The sequence below is a fragment of the Suricata suricatta genome, chromosome 12 (genome assembly GCF_006229205.1).
Source record: "Suricata suricatta isolate VVHF042 chromosome 12, meerkat_22Aug2017_6uvM2_HiC, whole genome shotgun sequence".
NCBI classification, from domain to species: Eukaryota; Metazoa; Chordata; class Mammalia; order Carnivora; family Herpestidae; genus Suricata; species Suricata suricatta.
In genome coordinates, this window is record NC_043711.1 from 76,251,236 (window position 1) to 76,270,350 (window position 19,115).

General features: G+C 44.2%; 1 protein-coding gene across 3 annotated transcripts in view; it reads left to right on the top strand.

The window, feature by feature from the left end:
• SLC23A2 (solute carrier family 23 member 2) overlaps window positions 1-19,115 on the top strand; it is a 104,052-nt gene that overhangs the window by 38,302 nt on the left and 46,635 nt on the right. For 2 of the 3 annotated variants that reach the window (XM_029915827.1, XM_029915828.1), the window contains exons 4-5: window positions 9,534-9,632; window positions 18,024-18,140. In XM_029915827.1, the coding sequence (XP_029771687.1) occupies window positions 9,534-9,632; window positions 18,024-18,140 (216 nt within the window). Of the gene's footprint in view, window positions 1-9,533; window positions 9,633-18,023; window positions 18,141-19,115 lie in introns of those variants that run through there. The other variant, XM_029915829.1, reaches the window with a different exon arrangement.

The window sequence follows — 19,115 nt, forward strand, 5'->3', positions numbered from 1 at the left end:
CAGAGAGCACCTCTCAGGAGTGGAGGGTGAGCCGGTAGTGCTCCAGCCAGAGCTGTCTGTCACTGCCGATAGCCACAGCCTCCTGGTCTGGATCTGGGGTGTTTGAGAAGTAAATGAGATAGTGCATATCAGCATCAGACCACGCACACAGTAGGCAGCTAAGAAATGTTCGCCCCACGTCTGTCCTGTATCCCCACTGTGTTCCTAAAACCCAAGATGGGCAGATGGGCAGGTAGTGGATCTGAGACAGACACACGCACTGACTCTTACACAGGTCTAACTGGCTGTGGGAAACCGTGCTTCCCGGCTGCTCTGTCAGGGCTTCTGTTAGGGCCCAAACAAGCACAGGGGCCACAGAAGGTGGGGGTGGAGGACCCAATGGGGAATGATGATCTGGGTATTTTTATTTTTTTACTAAAAAAAATTTTTTTTAAATATTTATTTATTTTTGAGAGAGGAAGCTACTGAGCAGGGGAGGGGCAAAGAGAGAGGGAGACAGAGGATCCCAAGCAGGCTCCATGCTGACTGCACAGAGCCCAGTGTGGGGCTCAAACTCATGAACTGTGAGATCAGGACCTGACCCAAAGTCGTACGCTCAGCTGACTGAGCCACCCAGGCACCCCTATCTTTTTATTTTTAAAGGCTTCAGCCAGGGTCTTGGAGGGAAGAACTTAAGGTCTGGAGTAAGTCTACATTACAAATATGACTCAGAGCCTGAGGAAATTACTTAAGCTCTCTAAGCATCGGTTTTCTCATCTCTGAAATGGGAATAAAAACCACAGCTATCTCGTTTGTTACAAGGGTTAAATGAAATAAGTGTAAATTTATTGACATGGTGACGTGGCACATAGTAGGTGTGCAATAAGTAAGACAACAAGGAGAAACTGGTGGTTAGTGTAGCTAAAACGTGAAAATGCTTGCCAAAGCGTCTTTAGCCAAAACATTGGAAGTTGCCCTAAGATGGGATGGAGAAAGAGTCTCCCTCATCTCACTGAAGGATTACCCTGTGGCCATGTTCATAGTAGCCCAGATGGAAGGGGTCCTGCTCTCACACTGGAAACGGTGGTGAAGGTCTGGAAAAGATCCCATGCCCTGCATGCATGGTCGTAAAGCAGAAAGTGCACGTCTTTCATTGTGTGTGCATGTGCACACAGGCTGGTACTGTGCAGACCTTTGTGCACCCTGCTTCCTTGCATTTAGCAGGACGTCCTCGGCTTCTTTCCCAAAAAGTACAAATGGATTTGTCGTCTCCTCCTTAGCAGCAGCCTGGTATTTAACTTGCTAGATGTACCATAGTTTTGTTTATTGTTCCTCAAAGGGAGCTCGAGTTCTGAATTGGCATGTTGTAGGCAGTAGGTAATAGATTTACACGATTCATAATTTAAGTGGACAGAGGGTATAGAGTGAAAAGTCTCTGGCCTGGTTTTGCATATACCCACACACTCCTTTCCAGAAGTAGTTTGTGAATATATAAACATGCATTCTCTGTCTCCCTTTTACACACATACATGTGTGTATATCAAAATACCTGTCTATAGCTCTGCTCTTGATTTTTCCTTTACTGATACGTCATGGATTGACGTAATATATGCATTTGTGTCTGAACATAAAGAGCACCCTCATTCTTTTTTTGTTTGTTTATTTTGAGAGAGAAAGAACATGGGTTGGGGAGAGGGAGAATCCCAAGCAGGCTCGGTTAGGGCAGAGCCCAACACGGGGCTCGATCTCACAACTGTACGAAGATGACCTGAGCCCAAACTGGGGGATCATACACTTAACTGACAGCCAGCTGGGCACCCCACCCTCATTCTTTGTATACCTGCAGAGCAGTCTATGGTGTGGATGCAGCATAATTTATTTAACTATTTCCTGTTGACAGGCATCTAGATTGTTTCTAATGTTTCATGATTACAGTTAGCACTACAGTGACTAATCTTGCACATAAGTCATTGCACTGAGATGTGATAGAATGATCGTTTCCAAGAATGGGACTGTGGGGGCAGCGGCTGTGTGCCTGCCCGGGTGAGTCGATGGGTACTACCAGGTGCCCTCTGTTAAGGTCATTTCCTCTGTATCAGTAGGGTGTGAGGGCCTGTTTCCTGCGTGCTTGCCAGTGGAATGGCCGATTTACTAGATGGGAAGAGGGTTCTGTTATAGGTTTGTTTGTTTGTTTTTGTTTTTTGAGTGAGGTGGTTTTCAAATGTCCAGGAGCCATTTATATTTCCTTATTTCCCTGTTGGGTTATTGATCCTTTTCTTGTTGGTGTATATCCCTTACGTATTCTTCATGTATCAGAGGATTTACCTTATTATCTATAAAATGTGACACCCAGGAAGAATGTCAGACATCGGCTGTTCAGGTAGAGTGCTGTAACCTGCCAGGTGCCCTTGGGATCTGTCTGTTCTAGAATCCATTTGAGGATGGGGGTTCACGGAGACACCTCCAGCTAAAACTTTTTGTAAATCTCATATAAAAATTTTTTTAAGTGTTTGTTTATTTTTGAGAGACAGAGACAGACAGAGCATGAGTGCAAGAGGGGCAGAAAGGGAGACACAGAATCCGAAGCAGGCTCTAGGCTCTGAGCTGTCTGCGCAGAGCTCAGTGCGGGACTCGAATCATGAGCTGTGAGATCATGACTTGAACTGAGTCAGCCGCTTAACCCACTGAGCCACCCAGGCGCCCCTGTAAATCTCTCCTTGAAGGGAGGATGTTCACTTGAAGGGAAGTGCCCAGCCCAGTATCGGTATGAATCTGTGCCCAGCAAATGTCAGCTTCTCTATCACTGTCGTCATGGGATGTGTGGGAGGAGGAGCACAGAGGGTTTTCTTTGTGGGCTGGTGACAGGTGACAGGCACGGCAGCCCACCGAGTACTCTGGGATAGGTGCTGGAATCCGGGAGAAGCAAGGCACCTCTGGCGCCTCCTGAAGGACAAGTTGTGCTGGGGGACAGATGGGACCTGGAACTCCCAAGGTACTTTGGCTGTTGCAGCTGCAGGTGCCCCCTGGAGAAGGCTCGAGGAAGTCAGGAGGCTGACCTAAAGACCCGGCTGGCAGTGCAAGTGAAGGAGGTTGCAGTAGGGGCTCTAGGTGGTTTCACTTGCATGTGGTCGTCAGGAATGTCCTAGGGGCCGCCATATTTGAGGAAGTAATGAAAACAAGGTTAGGGGCTTTGCTGCCTCAGACAACTTTAGGATTTCAAGTGTTCTATCAGCTATATTTTGGAGTATCATAATCTAAGATCGACAAACTCTGGAGACTAGCATGTGTTGTATTATACTAACTTTAATAGTAGTTAATTTTTTTTAATAGTAGTTAATTTTGAAATTTCAAATAATATTGAAAGTAGGTGGAAGATTTTTATGTTCATTTAAAAGAGGTTTGGCTTAAAGGCTGAGAAACACTAATCTTGATGTCTCTATTCTTTTTTTTAAGTTTGTTTATTTATTTATTTATTTATTTATTTATTTATTTAGAGCGCGAGCGAGCGTGAGCTGGGTAGGGACAGAAAGAGAGAGGTGGGAGAGAATCCCAAGCAGGCGGGGCTTGAATTCAGGAACCGTGAGATCATGACCTGAGCTCATGACATCAGAAATCAGACACTTAACTGACAGAGCCACCCAGGTGCCCCTTGACACCTTGATATCTCTATTCTTTAAACACATTTTAATTGTAGGGTAGATATGGAAATTAGAGGAAATAATCATGTGTTATGTGCGTGTGTGTGTTTGTGCGTGTATGTATAGGAGGGTAAGAATAGTGCTACCTTAATAGAAAATAGTTACTTTGGGATACTTCATTATCACTCTGAAAGCGAATTAAGTATATAATGTCTCACTTAGCTACTGAACACACGATAGTCGTGGGTGATTTACACAAGACCCCAAATAGGCGATACCTATTTCTGAGCCTCTGCTCAGAGGCACAGGGTTTCCCAGGTCCTTGTATGCTTCAGCTGATGGTTGTCCACAGCTGCTGATGCCCTGTGACGTCTCTGTGAGTAATACAGGCTCATTCACTATTGGTTGAAACTATTGCTCCTGTCTCTCCTGCTTCCTGTATGTTTGGTCATCTTGGGACTGCTGTTTACAAACAAGGACTTTAGCATTATTGTCTTTGTTTACTAGAGATATTTTCTTACACTTGAGTAAAAAAGACCTCATTATCAGACTCACTCTCCTACCACAGACTACATGCGCCCCGCAGGTGGAGAACAAGGCTTCAGCTGGACAAATGCAGGCAGAGAAAACCCGCTTAAATCACAGCTGATGGAGTGATTATACAATATTGGTTCAGCAGAAAAAAATTTAAAGCCATTGAGTCTGGTTTAAAATAGTTTTGGGGAGAGAAAGGACATCTCGTTTCCAAAAATAATTTGATTTTTAAAAAATAAAAACTAGATCAGTTTCCTGAGATGAAAGATCCAGATCCCCTTTATCTGCCATGCTATTAATAACACAAAAGAAAACCTGACTGCATTTGAGATTTCCAAGTCATGTTTTATTTCCCAGTTGAAATAATATTTAGAGATTCAAAAATGTGAACCTTTAACAGTATCAGCAACATTTTTTAATCCTTTCTTCCTTAAAAACAAGTCCATGCCTTTCCTGAAGAACAGATCTTAACATTTGATTTTTTTTAATTTCCCATTAAAAAAATGGGAAATCAGAATAGCTGATCATCAGAATAGCTAATTTAATAATTAGCTAATTAGCTAATCATCAGAATAGCTAATTTAATAAACCAAAGGAAAGCAGTAAAACAAACCAGTAGTTTTATTTTTTTCAGTAATGTTGGGTCATTTCCTGCATGCGTACTCAGTGGGGACAGCAGATCAGATGGGCGCCCTGGTGTACCCCCCTGCCCCCCCGTCGCCTCAGCCTCTCTCTGGTGCTGATTTCGCCTCTCCCTTCAGAAGAAACTTGGCTCATCTCCTGCTTGCTCCAGAGCCTGCTGCCTTCCAGGCTTGTCCCCATTGCCCCAGGACCTTAATGGAGTGCTGGAGCAGGAGGAGCCTGGCACATGGTGGGTGGCGGTACAGCCGTGGAGCAGGAGGCTGGTGGGGATGGAAGGTGGGCTCCAAGGTCCCGAGGTGGCTTGACCTGTGGAAATGTGTTAGAAGTCATGGTTAGGTTATTTAGGTCAGTGATATTTATAGTTAAATCAACACCCCACACTGGCCTGGGAAAGCAAGCCTCCTGTGTGCCTTCTGTGAAACCCCTACCCTTTGGATGGCATACCAGCACTGCTCTTGTACTGATCTGTGTCTCTACCCCTCCCTGCTCAAGCCTCTGTGGGCCAGGAGCCACATCCAGGCAGCCGCCAGCTGAGTGAACCGGATGGTGGCCTGGACACTTGGCCCCTCTGTCCCCAACATTCAGTCCAGGGCTGGGCTGTTGTCCACTGTACTGCAGTGGTGTCTCCCAGGCACCCACCCAAGCAGCTGCCATGCTGTGCTTCCGTCGGGGCCGTCCCCAGGGGCGTTAGGCCACATCCTTGCTCTCTCTCAAACCAGACTGCCTTTCCCAGAGCACTGTTAATGCCTCGGCCAAGCTATCTCTAGTGCCCGGCAGTAGCCTCCTAAAGGGTTTGTCTGCTTCTGGTCCTGTCGCCATGCCCTTTACTACACATTGCTATTCCACTCTCCCCCTGCCATCAGAGTGGCCATCCACAGGACACATCTGATTGTGGCACTGTCCTGCTTGACACTGCTTCGTGGCTCCCTGCTGGATCCTGTGTTGAGTCAGAATTCCTTAAAGCCTGGACCCACTCCAGGTGGCACCTCCGGGGGCCAGCAGGACCGCATCCACCTTGCCTGGCACAGCAAGTGCTTGCACAGTTCCTCGAGTGAACGCGTGAGCCGTTCCCTGGCTGGGAAGCATTTACATTTTATGGCACTTCTCTCAGTGTGAGCGTGTGTCTGGAATAAGTCAGAAAAGGCACGGGAGTTGATAACTCCTGCCAAAATCTCTTTGGGGCCAGTATACGGATTGAAAAAAAATCATTGAGGTGAAATGCACGCAAATGGTTAACAATATTAACCATTTTACAGTGAACAATTCAGTGATATTTAATACATTCGCGGTGTTGGGCAACCATCACCTCTGTCTACTCCAAAACTTTTCATCACCCTGAAGCCCTGTCCCCATAGAGCAGTGGCTCCCCACGGTGGCTGGCGATGAGTGCAGATGTGGGTGAGTTACAGCCAGGGCGGGACCTTCAGTCAGATCTGGGTTCCTCTGATGACTTAGTAACTGAGCGTTGTTGTTGTAAGAGAGTTCATCCCGAGTGTGTGTACCTCTTGGCGTCTCCGTGGGCCGAGCACTGCTGTGATAGGACTTGGAGCAAGGCTCTGATAGTTAAGAGTTTCCTGTTGTGGACTTGAACTTGGCTAGGAATGTCTATGTTGCCCGTGGCTGGTTTTCTAGCCGAACAAATGCCACAACCCCAGTTAATTTGGGTAAAAAGCTATTGCATTCCTGAAGAGGTAGTTTTAAAGGTAAATATTTGAAGAGCCATAAGAAAACTCTGCCCTGTAAAAATTATGTAGGAGGTATTTGAGATCTCTGGCATACTTTAAAAGTAGCCTCATACTTGGCTTATTAATCTGTATGAGAAGTTTTTCACTGGCCTGATTTCTTCTACTATAAAAATGAGTGGATTGTTGGGGTGCTTGGGTGCCTCAGTCAGTTGAGCATCCAACTTCGGCTCAGGTTATGATCTCGCGGTCTGTGAGTTTGAGCCCTGCTTTGGGCTCTGTGCTGACAGCTCAGAGCCTGGAACCTGCTTCGGATTCTGGGTCTCCCTCTTTCTCTGCCCCTTCCCCACTCGTGCTTTGTCTCTGTCTCTCTCAAAAATAAAGATTAAAAAAAATTTTTTTTAAGTAAGTGTATTGAAATGTCTTTGGACCTCCTCAATCTAAGCTATGCTGCTTAGATCTATAGTCTTTATAATTTCTTCCCTATTGTAAAAAGATGTCCTTATTCTAGGAAATTCCCAAAATATTTAAAGGGGAAAAGGTCAAAATGGCCCTACTGATTAAACACAACCATGGTTAATATTTTGGTGGACATCTTTTTTTTATTTATTTATTCTGATAAAGAGCGAGAGAGCAGGAGAGTGGGACTGCAAGCATGAGCAGGGAGGGCAAAGAGAGGAGGGAGAGAATCCCAAGCTGGTTGTATGCTGCCAGCGCAGAGCCCAGCTCAGGCCTCAAATTCACGAACTATGAGCCAAAACCAAGAATCAGAAGCTTAACTGACTGAGCAACCCAGGTGCCCTGGGTGCCAGTATCAAGCAATATACAAATACACAAATAAAAAACCAGTATACAAATAACACACAGATACATGCCATTTATAAAAGACCCAAATGGTAAAGCAGTATTAGGAGTGAAAAATGAAAAGTGCCCATCATTACTCCTTGTCCCCAGGGCAACTTCCTGTTGTTGGTTTGAGACCTTTCTGGATCCTTTCCCAAGTGTTCAGACAGGGAGGTTATTAAGATGTTGTTATTATTTTTAACATAATTGTGATAATTCTAGGGTTACTGTTTTTTTGGCTCTTTTCAAAGTTCTTATCAGTACATCAGCTTATTTTTTTTCTTTTTTAATGGCTTTTTCATTATTTTCTTTATAATGACATTTTTGAAATGGATATACCATAATGTTCATCTTTATTTGTCCCCCATTGGTTGTAATATCTTTTTCTTTTTCTGATGAACATTTAGGTTGTTTCCAGGGATTTGGCGTTTTAAAAATAGTGCATCATCAATCTTGAACGCACATACCATTTGCATGGGTATTTCTGGAGGATGTTTCTAGGAGTGCAGTCACTGGATCCAAGAAAATACCTGTTTTAAGTTCCAGTGCTAAGTTACCCTCTGCAAAGGCCAGTCCACCAAGAACATAGTCTCTTTGATAACCACACCCTAGCCAACACTGGATTCATCTTTTAAAATACCCCCTAGTTTATGTTAAAAATGAAACTAAAAAAAAATTTTCATTTCTATGAATTTAAATGAGTCAAACAGCTTTTCATGTGTTTTAGATATTCAAGTTTTTTAATGTAAATTGTATATACCTGTCATTTGCTCATTTCCAGTGGGTGGTTTCTTTTATTGATTCGCAGGTAATTACTGGCCCCAGCTTTTGCGGGCTATAGACGTCACACTGTACCTTCTCTTATGTCATCTCACCGTTTATTTCTCTTTAGTACACTTTACAATACCAGATTTAAAACTTTTTCTATACTTTGTCTTTTTTCTCTTATTTTAAAAATGTTGTGCTGGGGCACCTGGGTGTCTTAAGTGACTGACTTCGGCTCAGGTCATGATCTCAGGGCTCATGAGTTCGAGTCCCATGTCAACTCTGTGCTGACAGCTCAGAGCCTGGAGCCTGCTTTGGAATCTGTGTCTCCCTCTCTCTCTGCTTCTCCCCAGCTTGCTCTCTGCGTGCTCTCTTGCTCTTTTGCTCTCTTGCTCTCTTGCTCTCTCTCTCTCTCAAAAATAAGTGTTAAAAATTTAATCAAAATGTAGTTCTGTCATTCACACATACGGTTACTTTCAGTATTAGTGTTTCAAACTAGATTTCTAGAAATGGAACCATCTGGCTAAAAAGTAAAAATGTCTTGGGGCTCCATGGTGGCTCGGTTGAGAGTCTGACTCATGATTTTGGGTCAGGTGATGATCTGGTTCATGAATTCGAGCCCTGCATCGGTCTTTGTGCTGACATCATAGAGCCTGCTTGGGATTCTCTCTCCTCCTCTCCCCTGCCTCTGCCCTGCTCGCATGTGCACTGTCTCTGTCTCTCTCTGTTTCTCTCTCTCTCTCAAATAGATTTTTAAATAAAAAACAGTACAAGTATTTTAAGGCTCTGCAGCAGGCTGCCAGAACTGCACAGAGCAGGCATGAAGGGTGGTGGCCTGCAGGTGCCCCGGAGCTTCCTTCCTCAGTCAGGATGAATTCTGGCTCTTAACCTTGAGGGCCCAGAAGCTAGATTTTGTTGGCAAGTACGGCTGCCACCCCACACGCTACTGCCTGCACACACCAGAGGGCTGGTTTATTTCGCATCCACGGTGGGATTGTCCGCACACTGGGCCATCAGCAGTGCCTGAGCTGCTCCCCCTGGCAGTGCCACACAGAATCGTACGCGTGGTGACCTGGGAAAGGGTCTTGACCAAGGCAGTCCAGGCTGCTTCCCACCCGTCCGGAGCCAGCAGCTCCTGCGCTCAGCTGTGCCCCCCTTGGCCCTGGAGGCCGCTGCAGGCCCCGCTCCTTGGACTTCTGGGGGTGCTCCACTTCCGCCTCTCCCCGAAGGACCCATGACCCATTTGTCCTCCATGGGAAACACTTGCGGGTGCGGTGCGTACTTCTCAGGAGCTTCCTTGAAGAAAATTCCAAAGTTGGCTGAGCTGGTAGGCAAAAAACACCCAGCTTGCGTCTGTTGTGAAAATTACACAAGGTGTTTGGGGAGAATGTTTCCCCACAGCAGGGCGGTGTGCGCTGAAACAGCCTGTAAATGAAGTGTTTCTCTTCAGGTGGTGATAAATGGAGGTGCCACGTCCAGCGGTGAACAGGACAACGAAGACACCGAGCTCATGGCAATCTACACGACCGAAAACGGCATCGCAGAAAAGGTACTCCCTTGCCCCAGCCACCTCCCTGTCACAGGACGTGGCTGTCCTTCCCCAGACTCGTCTCCACCCTCCCAAGTGGCTGTGCTCTCTTCGTAATGGAAATAGAAGGGGTGGTGAGGAGTAGAAGTGACAAACTTTTCATTGTCTTAATGGCAATTAAGGTGAGACCCATATAGAAGTTCTTACTTTTAAAAGCCTTAGCCAGGATGCTGAGGGAGGTGTGAAGAGTGTGAGTCTGGACTCAGTCTGGGTGCTCATGTGACCCGGACCCTGAGGGAATTACTTAAGGTCTCTGGGCATCATCAGTTGCCTCATCTCCAAAACGGGAATAAAATTGTCAGCATCTGTCTTCGGATGTTGTGAGGAGTAAGTGAACTAGTGATCTGTGTAGTTTTTAGCACTGTGCGTGCTACATACTCTGTTGCAGTTAACAAGATAACACGAGAAGCCAGCAGTAGCTTGTGTGGACCGAACAGAGGGGCGGAAATCACATGTTGAGGTGGGGAGAAACTACCCCCACCCCCCATCCCATCTTCCTGAGGTCAGTCTGTGACCCTCTTCACAGAGGCCAGAAGAGGCCTTCCCAAAGAGGATCCAGATGCCTTGACTTCTTTTTTCCATGTTGTATTGGTCACTATGCCTAACACACGAGGAGTTTGACAAAAGGGTATTTCCTATTTACACTGCAGCGCTGAGACTTTGCCATTTCTTTTGAGTTTTATTTGGTAGACTTCTAAAGCACACTTGGCGTTCATTGGGAAAATCCACTAATTTAATCAGTTTCTGCATTTCTAGAGCCACTGTATTGTATTTTTAAAAAGTAATCTCTGTGTCCACTGTGGGGCTCGACCTCAAGACAGACCAAGAATTGTATGCTTTGCTGACGGAGCCGGCCGGGATCCCTGCATTGCACTTTACATAGCGGCCTCTTAATGCTTCAGAAACGGACCGCTAGAAAGTTGATACATGCGAACATAGCACCCAGCTTGTGCATTAGCACAGGTGTACAGTGTAATCACGAAAATGGTAAAGAAAAAGGAAATTATATTGAAGTTCTGGAATAATCAGTGTTTTGTGTCTGTGTATGGTTTCTTTTTTCCCATTTTTGGCTTTTTTGACCAATATTGCTTTTTGGTTAAGCTATCCTGAATTTTGTAGAGACTAATTAGATTCACGCTGAGTTGTTGAAATTCCTGTGGTTCTGGATTCTAAGCGGCTCCTCAGAGTGCAGAGATTGGAGTAGCTGCTGTCGACATGCTGGCCAGTGTCTCTGTCTGCAGCTGAGGCACAGGCCACAGAGCTGGATCTGGGGGGGCAGCCACCGCCCAGCCTGCTTGGGTGTCGGCATCCAATTGGTACATCTTGCAGCAGAGTGCTTCTGAATTCACAGACTCCTTAGGCTGGATCCAGTTCTCAGGTTCTGGGCCCTTAATCAGAGTCGCCAGAATTTCCCAGGTATAGACTGTCATGATTTTAGACTTCCTCCTCCAGTATCCAATAAACAGTGTCATCTTTTGAAATGCATAGCAAGGAGCATTAACACTCGGGCTTTTTAACATCTCTAGTGGTTCCTAGTGATGCTAGTGAACTGTCAGCAGGAAAAATGTCTGGATCATTTATATTAGCACATTTATGCTAGACATTCATTTACCTGTTTGAAAATCTTTTTCATTGTCTAAACTTTGATGCATTTGTATTTCCTTGAATACTAGTGAGATAGAATATCTCCTTGTTTCACGGGCAATTTTTCTTGTTTTGTGAACTGACAAGTTTAGGAAGAAGAGCTACTGTGTATTGAGTAGTGCTAATGATCTAGACCTTGGACTGAAAGCTTTAAGCCCTGGGTCACATTCAGTCCTTACCAGAGCCCTATTAGAAAGGTGCTCCCACTATCTCTGTTTTAGAGAAAAAGAGAAGGAAATATTTTAAGTTTTCTGCTGTCTTGAGTTGTGCAAAGAAAACTTCACACCAGAGGGTGCTGCCCTTTGGGATCTGGCTTTCAGAAGGCAGTGACAGGCTGTCTCTGAACACCTGTGTGTGAATGAACACTGCAGCTTGCAGGCGAGATGGGGGCGGGGATCGTCTCACCTGTGCTCATACTCATGCTTGTTTTCCTAATTCTATCAAGCTCTTGGTTGTCATATGTTCCCTTATGTTACACAAAACTTGACTTAACTTCTTATGGTAAATGCTGGTTAATATGGTATTACTACAAGATACCCATCTTGGAATGGGCTCACAGAGATTTATTCCTGAAAGGACCAGAACGTTAATGCCTTGAGCCACAGAACCATGAATCTGTAAGATAGTGTTGGGACCCACACCCAGTATGTTCTGAACTTGACCTCGGTATCCTTGAGATTCTTTAGTGAGGGATGTTGAAGAATTGACTTTGTTCATAGGGCATTTGGAACAAAATGAAGTCAATTCAAGTAAAAGATTTAGATGTTCCCATTAAAATAGCATTTTGTTGTTTTACAGATTCCCCATAAAATGTGTTTACAGGAGCATGTGAAGTGGTTGCCGTGGTGTTGGGCAATTTCTTAATCACCGTTGTAGAAAATCAGATATTTCTGGTATTACTAAAGAGCAACTCTGTTTCTCCCTCGGAGGCCATGTAGTGTGGTGGCAAATGCAGCCTTTGAGGACAGCCGGTCTGCTCAGATCCTGGGCTGCTCACTCAGCCTCTCAGAGTCTCCAAAGCCTCGCCTACAAAAAGGAGTTATGACAACATGTGACTTCCAGGGCCATTGTGAGGAAGAGAGGACATAATGTAAAATAGTGTGAGAGATTGCCGAAATGTGCAAAGGGTCACCGTGAACTAGTTACACTGTGTCCCCACTTGAATACCCCACCTGGCTTGGCACCGGGATCTTTTGCCTGTTGTTGCAACAGCTGTGTGGTTGCAGTTATCACCGAGTTCGTTATATAGAAGATAAACTTAACGTTGAGATTTATTTTTAAAGTTAAAAACCTTTTTAACTTTCAGTCCTTGTGATTTCTCTTTAACACTCCCTTCCCCTTTAATTGAGGTATCTGCAGTTAGTAGTTCTCTTGGAATAGATAAAATAAGAACACATTTTTGAAACTGGAGAGAGATACGGGGTGGAAATTCCATATTTTCACTTTGTGTATGTTTGAAGAATTGTGTGATACAAAGTTGAGTCATAACTTAACTATTGCTACTCTTTGATTTTCTGGTGTTGATTATGGCTGAGGAGATACCAGGTCTGTCTTGTTTTCTTCTTTTTATCAGTATCTTGATCTTTTTTACGGTTTTTTGGATTCTTTATTTTTGATATTCAGTAACTTTACTTAGGTATGTTTTGAAGTTGACCATTCTGGGTCAGTTTTTTCTGGCACTTGGAGTATTTAGCATTAAAGATCCTGTTACTTAGTAAAGCTGTCTTGAATTCTGTCTTTATTTTTTGTTTCAATCTGTTTTGGGGGTTTTCTTATTTGGGGGCTCTGATGATAGATGTTTTGAATTTCCTTTGTTTGCTTTCTCTGGCTGTCATTTCTAATCTTTTTTTCTCTTACACTGTTTGATTTTGTAAAAAACAAAATCTCTACCCTGTGACCTTTACTCTCTTATTCATGATGTCAGAAGTTCTTACCACTTCTACTTTCTGTTCTCTTTTTTAAAAAAGTTCTATCCACATTTTGCCAACTCCTATTTTATTTCGCTTTGTTCTTAAATTTCTATTTTAACGCTATTTTTATTACAGTTGAATTTTATTGAATTTTCAAAATATCCTAATCTGTGCAGCATTGGTGGTATAGTGCCTTTTGAAAAATCCAAATAGTTTTTCCTAGTTCATTGAGTACTTGGTGGATCTTTCTCATTTGCTAACAGTGTCCTTTTGTTCTTAGAAATTTTTAAATCTCTTCAATTAATTCCTATCTTGTGTTTTCTTTGTTCTGTTCTGACTTAAGTTTATTTATTTTGAGAGAGAGTGTGAAAAAAAGAAAACCAATTCTATATCCCCAAGCAGGCTCTGTGCTGTCAGTGCAGAGTTCCATGTGGGGTTCCAGCTCCTGAACCATGAAATCATGACCTGAGCTGAAATCAAGAGTCAGACTTAATTTACCAATTAAGTCTTTTTAAATGGCATCTCTTTACTCTCAGGCTTAAAATGTTTTTATTTTTGTGAGGATATAGAGTTGGTTTTCTTTCTTTCTCTCTTTTTTTAAAATTGTTTTCTTTACACTGATCCTATTTTCTTTCTTTGGTTCTTCATTTGGGTGGCTTCCTTCATTGTCTCTGGAATGTGAGGAAATAAAAAATATAAGTGGCATCATTGTGGACAAGTGAACTTTGTCTTCTGGGGATCCTTGACACTCAGTAACCAGGTTGTCACGGTGGGATGTACGATACTAGCATCTCGTCTCTGGGGCTGATCAGTCCCTCCAGAAAGGAATCGTCGAGTCCCTTCAGTGGGTGTTAGCCTGGCTTCTGTAACCTGGCGTCTGGCATTCCAGAAGGAGATGAGGACCCACTGTCAGTATTGCATTTAACTCGTGTAGTATTTCTGAGTCTGAAGTCTTTCTGCTTCATGCTCTTCAAACAGTACATTTTTGTATCTTGAAGGATGAGGATGGCAGTTGGCCATGGGGATCTGGTTGGCTTGTGGCGTTAAAACCCAGCCTCTTCCCTTACCCACTCTGATCTGCGTCTGCAAGCCTAGAACCTGTTTGGGCATCTTTGGGTCAACCAGCTCACATCTTCACACTCTCCCTCTTGAAGCACCAAGGTTTTAGATTCCTTCCCGCTCCCCAGTAGGTCACAGCTCATGCAGATGCCTTACATATTCTACCAATGTGTTGACCTAATTTCTCCGGTTCTTGTTTACTTCATCTTTGTAAATTTGTGGTATGATGGTTCCTCTGTGTGCTTTTAGGAGTTAGAGGAACCGACAGGTCATCAATCTACCATATTTAACTGGAACTCAAAAGCTGTTTCTTGGAAAGACCAATGAAATTGATCATTGGTGGACCTGATTAAGGAAAAAAATGAGAAAGCACAAATACACATTAGCAATGTGAAAGGAGACGTAAGAATTGTGAAGGAGAATATTAACTACAACTTTATGATCATCAATTTGAAACCCTATAGCAAGGATTAGCACGCTGTATTTTTCTGGCCCAATACCTATTCTTATAAATAAAGTTTTATTGGAACACAGCCATACTCATCTGTTTGCATACCATTTAAGGCTCTTCTGCCTATAATGGCAGAGTTGGGTCATGACAGAACTATACGGACCACAAATGATAAAATATTTACTATATAACCACTTACAGAAAAGGTTTATTGACTCCTGATCTAGCGTAAATTGTTTCCTAGAGAAAAGGAGACCACAATGGATCCCAAAAATGCTAGACTTGGTAATTAAGGATAGAAGAGGTTGAAAAGGTTATTAACAATTTTAAGAAGGCTCTAAACAGAAAGTTGAGTTCTGAGTTTCCTGTTTCCCAATCTTTGATGGGCAGATAATTTCCTAGTTCTTTAGATTATTGCAGACCATAGAATAAGATGGAAAAGGACTTTTGAAAATGACATTGTTAACCTGTTAATGTAGTCATCAAAAAAACCTTGTGGAGTGTTTTTTTTTTTTTTCAGTGTTTTAAACGGTTCATGTTTTCATTCAGTGATGACTGAGTGTGATACCATAGCTCACAGTGGCCAAACGCATTCCTCTCAGGGGGGAAGGGAGGACAGTAAGGCATTTGGTCTTCCAGGGTTAATTGACCCCCTTGACCATCCAGTTCCCTACTTTGTATCCTCTTAAAACCACTCATGGCATTTATATTAGTTCCATTTCTGAGTTGTAGAGCCACTCCCATTACTAAGAAAAATGGAGTGTCTGTGTACATGTTTTACTGAAAGACCCGAAGGAAGACAGATAATGAAATCTTTTCATTTCTGTTCATCTGTTTTATAGTTAAAACTAGTTGTTTTGAAATCACTAGACTTCTGCTCACAGTATTATTGTAATAGGTTGTTCAAATCTGTTCATTGTAGTGTTAATATACTCTGTTTTCAGATATTTTTTGTGTTTTTATGGGCAGTAGCACCCTTGCCTGCGAGGCCATGGGTAACAAGATGGCACTGGGCTGTCCTTTGTATGACCCATAATTGTGTCATGTGAACGAAATGGTCAGCTGAGTTCACAGATCCACAAAATCTGAGTTGAGGGTCCTCAAATCAGGTTCAGGGATTAGCCAGATGGACTCACAGAATTCAGGAAAGTTATTAAACTCATAATTACAGTTGATTTCAGTAAGAGGATACAGATTAAAATCAGCGGAAGACTGCACAGGGCAAGGTCCAAGGAACTGAAGCTCTTCATGGCCTCCTCCCAGTAGAAGCATGTGGGCGGCACTTAATTTTCCCCAAAACAATGTGTGACAACTCTCAAGGAGTGTTGCCAACCAGGGATGTGTACTCAGGCCTTGGCATCCAATGTTTTGATTGGGGCCACTCATGTTAGCTGTGGCTGACCCACCCACGTGGCTGACCTTAGCATCCAGCCCCTCCAAAGGCCAGACTGATGCTATGTGGTTCAGCGTCCCCACCATAAATGACATTGTTAGCACAAACTATTTGGGGCAGCCCGAGGCTCAAAGTGGACACACTCTTAAGAGCAGCACATTTCCAGAACTCACAGGTTGTCTCCCACTTGCCAAGCAAGGACCAAGCTGTGTTTTGAAACGTGTGAGGGTTTGGACAGCCCAGACCTGTCCTAGTACATCTTGTACTGCACATCATCACGTACCACATTTTTCATATACATGTACTTTCTCTACGGCCCCTACCAACAGGTTTTTAGAAGACCTACATAGTTCATTTTAACTCCTTCAGGAATGCAAATCCGCCCGGGTCTGTTGTTTGAATGGAAGAAAAAGTTCTCTGAAAGGTCATACTCAGTTCTCATTTGGATTAACTCAAATGTCAACTTACATCAGACATTTACTTTTAGGCTTTAGAAGGTAAGGCTGAACTGTATCAGTCCTTTCCTTCAAGAGTATTTGGCCCCAAATCCCTGTCCACCTCTGCATGGGATCAAGTGACAAACAAGGATCCCGCATCTTCGTGGACCATATCCATGGACAAGAGGGCACCCATAGGGCTTGGTATAGTCAGAAGGTCGCCCTCCATCCTTACCTTTTTTTGTGGAATATCTTTTCATTTTGTTTCCTGTTAGGCACTCTTTTAAGTACAAAATAATTTGAAAAAAAAATGCTCATTGTGGATTCTAAGAAACTTTCATAGAGTTTTTCAAAACAGCGCAGTTTTAAGGGTATGTGGGGGACTTGGGGTTATCTTGAGTTTTCTGTTAAGCTCAGAAGTAATGCAGACACTGACTGTAAATGTCTAGACTATAACCTAATGTGTCCAGTCTTGGTGAAGGTTTTTGGCTCAAAAAGTATGCAGCACCTAATATTTTTAAAGACTGTAGTGGGACGCCAGGGTGGCTTAGTCGGTTAAGCATCCGACTTTGGCTCAGGTCATGATCTCACAGTTTGTGGGTTTGAGCCCCACATCGGGCTCTGGGCTGATAGCTCAGAGCCTGGAGCCTGTTTCAGATTCTGTGTCTCCCTTTCTCTCTGCCCCATCCCTGCTCATGCTAGCGCTCGCTCTCTCTCTCTCTCTCTCTCTCTCTCTCTCTCTCTCTGTCTCACAAAAATAAATAAAATGTTTTAAAAAGGTAAAAAAAAAAAAAAAAGACTGTAGTAATGGGAGTTGGGGGGAGAGGAAAGAGAAGAAGGAAAACCACTGTCCCCCGAACTATAAAGCAATGTTTAGTCTTTTTTTTTTTTTAAACAAAATCGGAGTCTTCTATCTGTGTACTTTAAATTATGTTCTTTTCACTCAGCATTGTGTCTGAGCAGCAGTGTTTTGATAGGAGGGTGTAGAACTTGGGACTTGTTTTGTTTTTAAGGTATAGAGATCTTTCTCCTGGCAGGGATGGGATGGGGTAGAAGGGTCAGATTAGTGCTGTTTCAAAATGGTGAGCATTTCATAACCTTTTTTCCTTTGGGGCACCACCCAAGGATTGTCTGTGCCAAGGTATCACTTTGTGGGCTCAACCTGGGAGCATCCCTCTCCATGTAGGGGGTCCCTAGGCTTGAGGAGAAGCTCTGAGCAAGCTGGGTGCTCTTGGGGATGAGTCGGTGAAGGGGCTATTGAGCCCCCAAGCTCTGAGGACAGCTTGTCTAACCGAGTGGGTTGAGCATTGTATGAAAGGCAGCCAAGGCGTATTTTTACACAAGAGAATGGCCACCAGTTTTCCGAGTTGTTTTTCAGTAACCGTGGGCTAAACTGAGCTGAGTTGCTATTACTCCTTGCTTTTGTGAAATAATTCCTTTTCTCCCTCTCGCTCACAGAGCTCTCTCGCCGAGACCTTGGATAGCACTGGCAGTCTAGACCCCCAGAGATCGGACATGATTTACACCATAGAAGACGTCCCCCCTTGGTACCTGTGCATATTTCTGGGGTTGCAGGTAAGGTGGTTCCTTCCCTTAGGATGTGACCACCAGCAGATGTCCGACTCATCTGTCTGGATCCTTTAAAAATTCAGTTTCGGTTTTTGCTATTGCCGACTTTGTTATAAATTACTCTTTTAAGAATGATTCCTGAGACCTGTTCAAGGTAGTGAAAGGAAGAAAAGAACAGGAGGAGGTTAACCAGGGAGCGAAGGAAGGGAAACATTTAAGGAATGAACAAGAACAGCGATGTGGGAGGAAGGAGCAAGGACTGTAGAGATCTAGAAAGAGGGGGAGATACAGGGAGGGAGGGAAGAGAAGTTTTCATCTTCATTCCTACTCATGCAGTCCAGTCGTGTCCGTGCTGCCATGAAATGTGGGTGACCCTGAGAAGTGCTGTGCAGCCAGGACATACGTGGGAGGTTCTTTCTTGTCTGTAAAGGAAGGGACGCAGTGCTGTGGTAGAGGCGGTTTGGTCTGCTGCAGATTGGGCAGGCCAGCAGGGGAGGGGGGGATGGGAGGTGACCTGGGCTGACACAGGGCCCCTGCATCTTCGGTGTTTCCCTCCCCTCTTCCCTCTCTCCGTCCCCTTTTCCCTCTTAGGGACTGGAGTGGGGCTTTTGGAGAAGAACAGAAGCCTTTCCCCCTAGCCCCCTGGCCTGTATTTGCCTTGGTGGTTTTAGCCTGGACTCTGAGGTCTCACCTCCCTTTCTTCCTTTCTCAAGTTGGAATGGGCTGTTCAACCTGAGGGATTTCCGATGCCGAGATAAAGCGATCCCATTAGTCACACGGGTGTAGTTTCCTGGAGGTGGGGCTGTACCTGCCTGCACCTGATGCCTTGGCCTGGTTTCTAGCACTCCCCCACCGCCCGCCCTCATCTCCTGCACGGGAATCAAAGCACTTGGTCACCTGGATTGAAAGATGCCTGATAAAGGAGGAATCACGGCCAAAGGAGCTACAGGGTCTTTAGTTTGGGCTGAGTATCCTGAATCA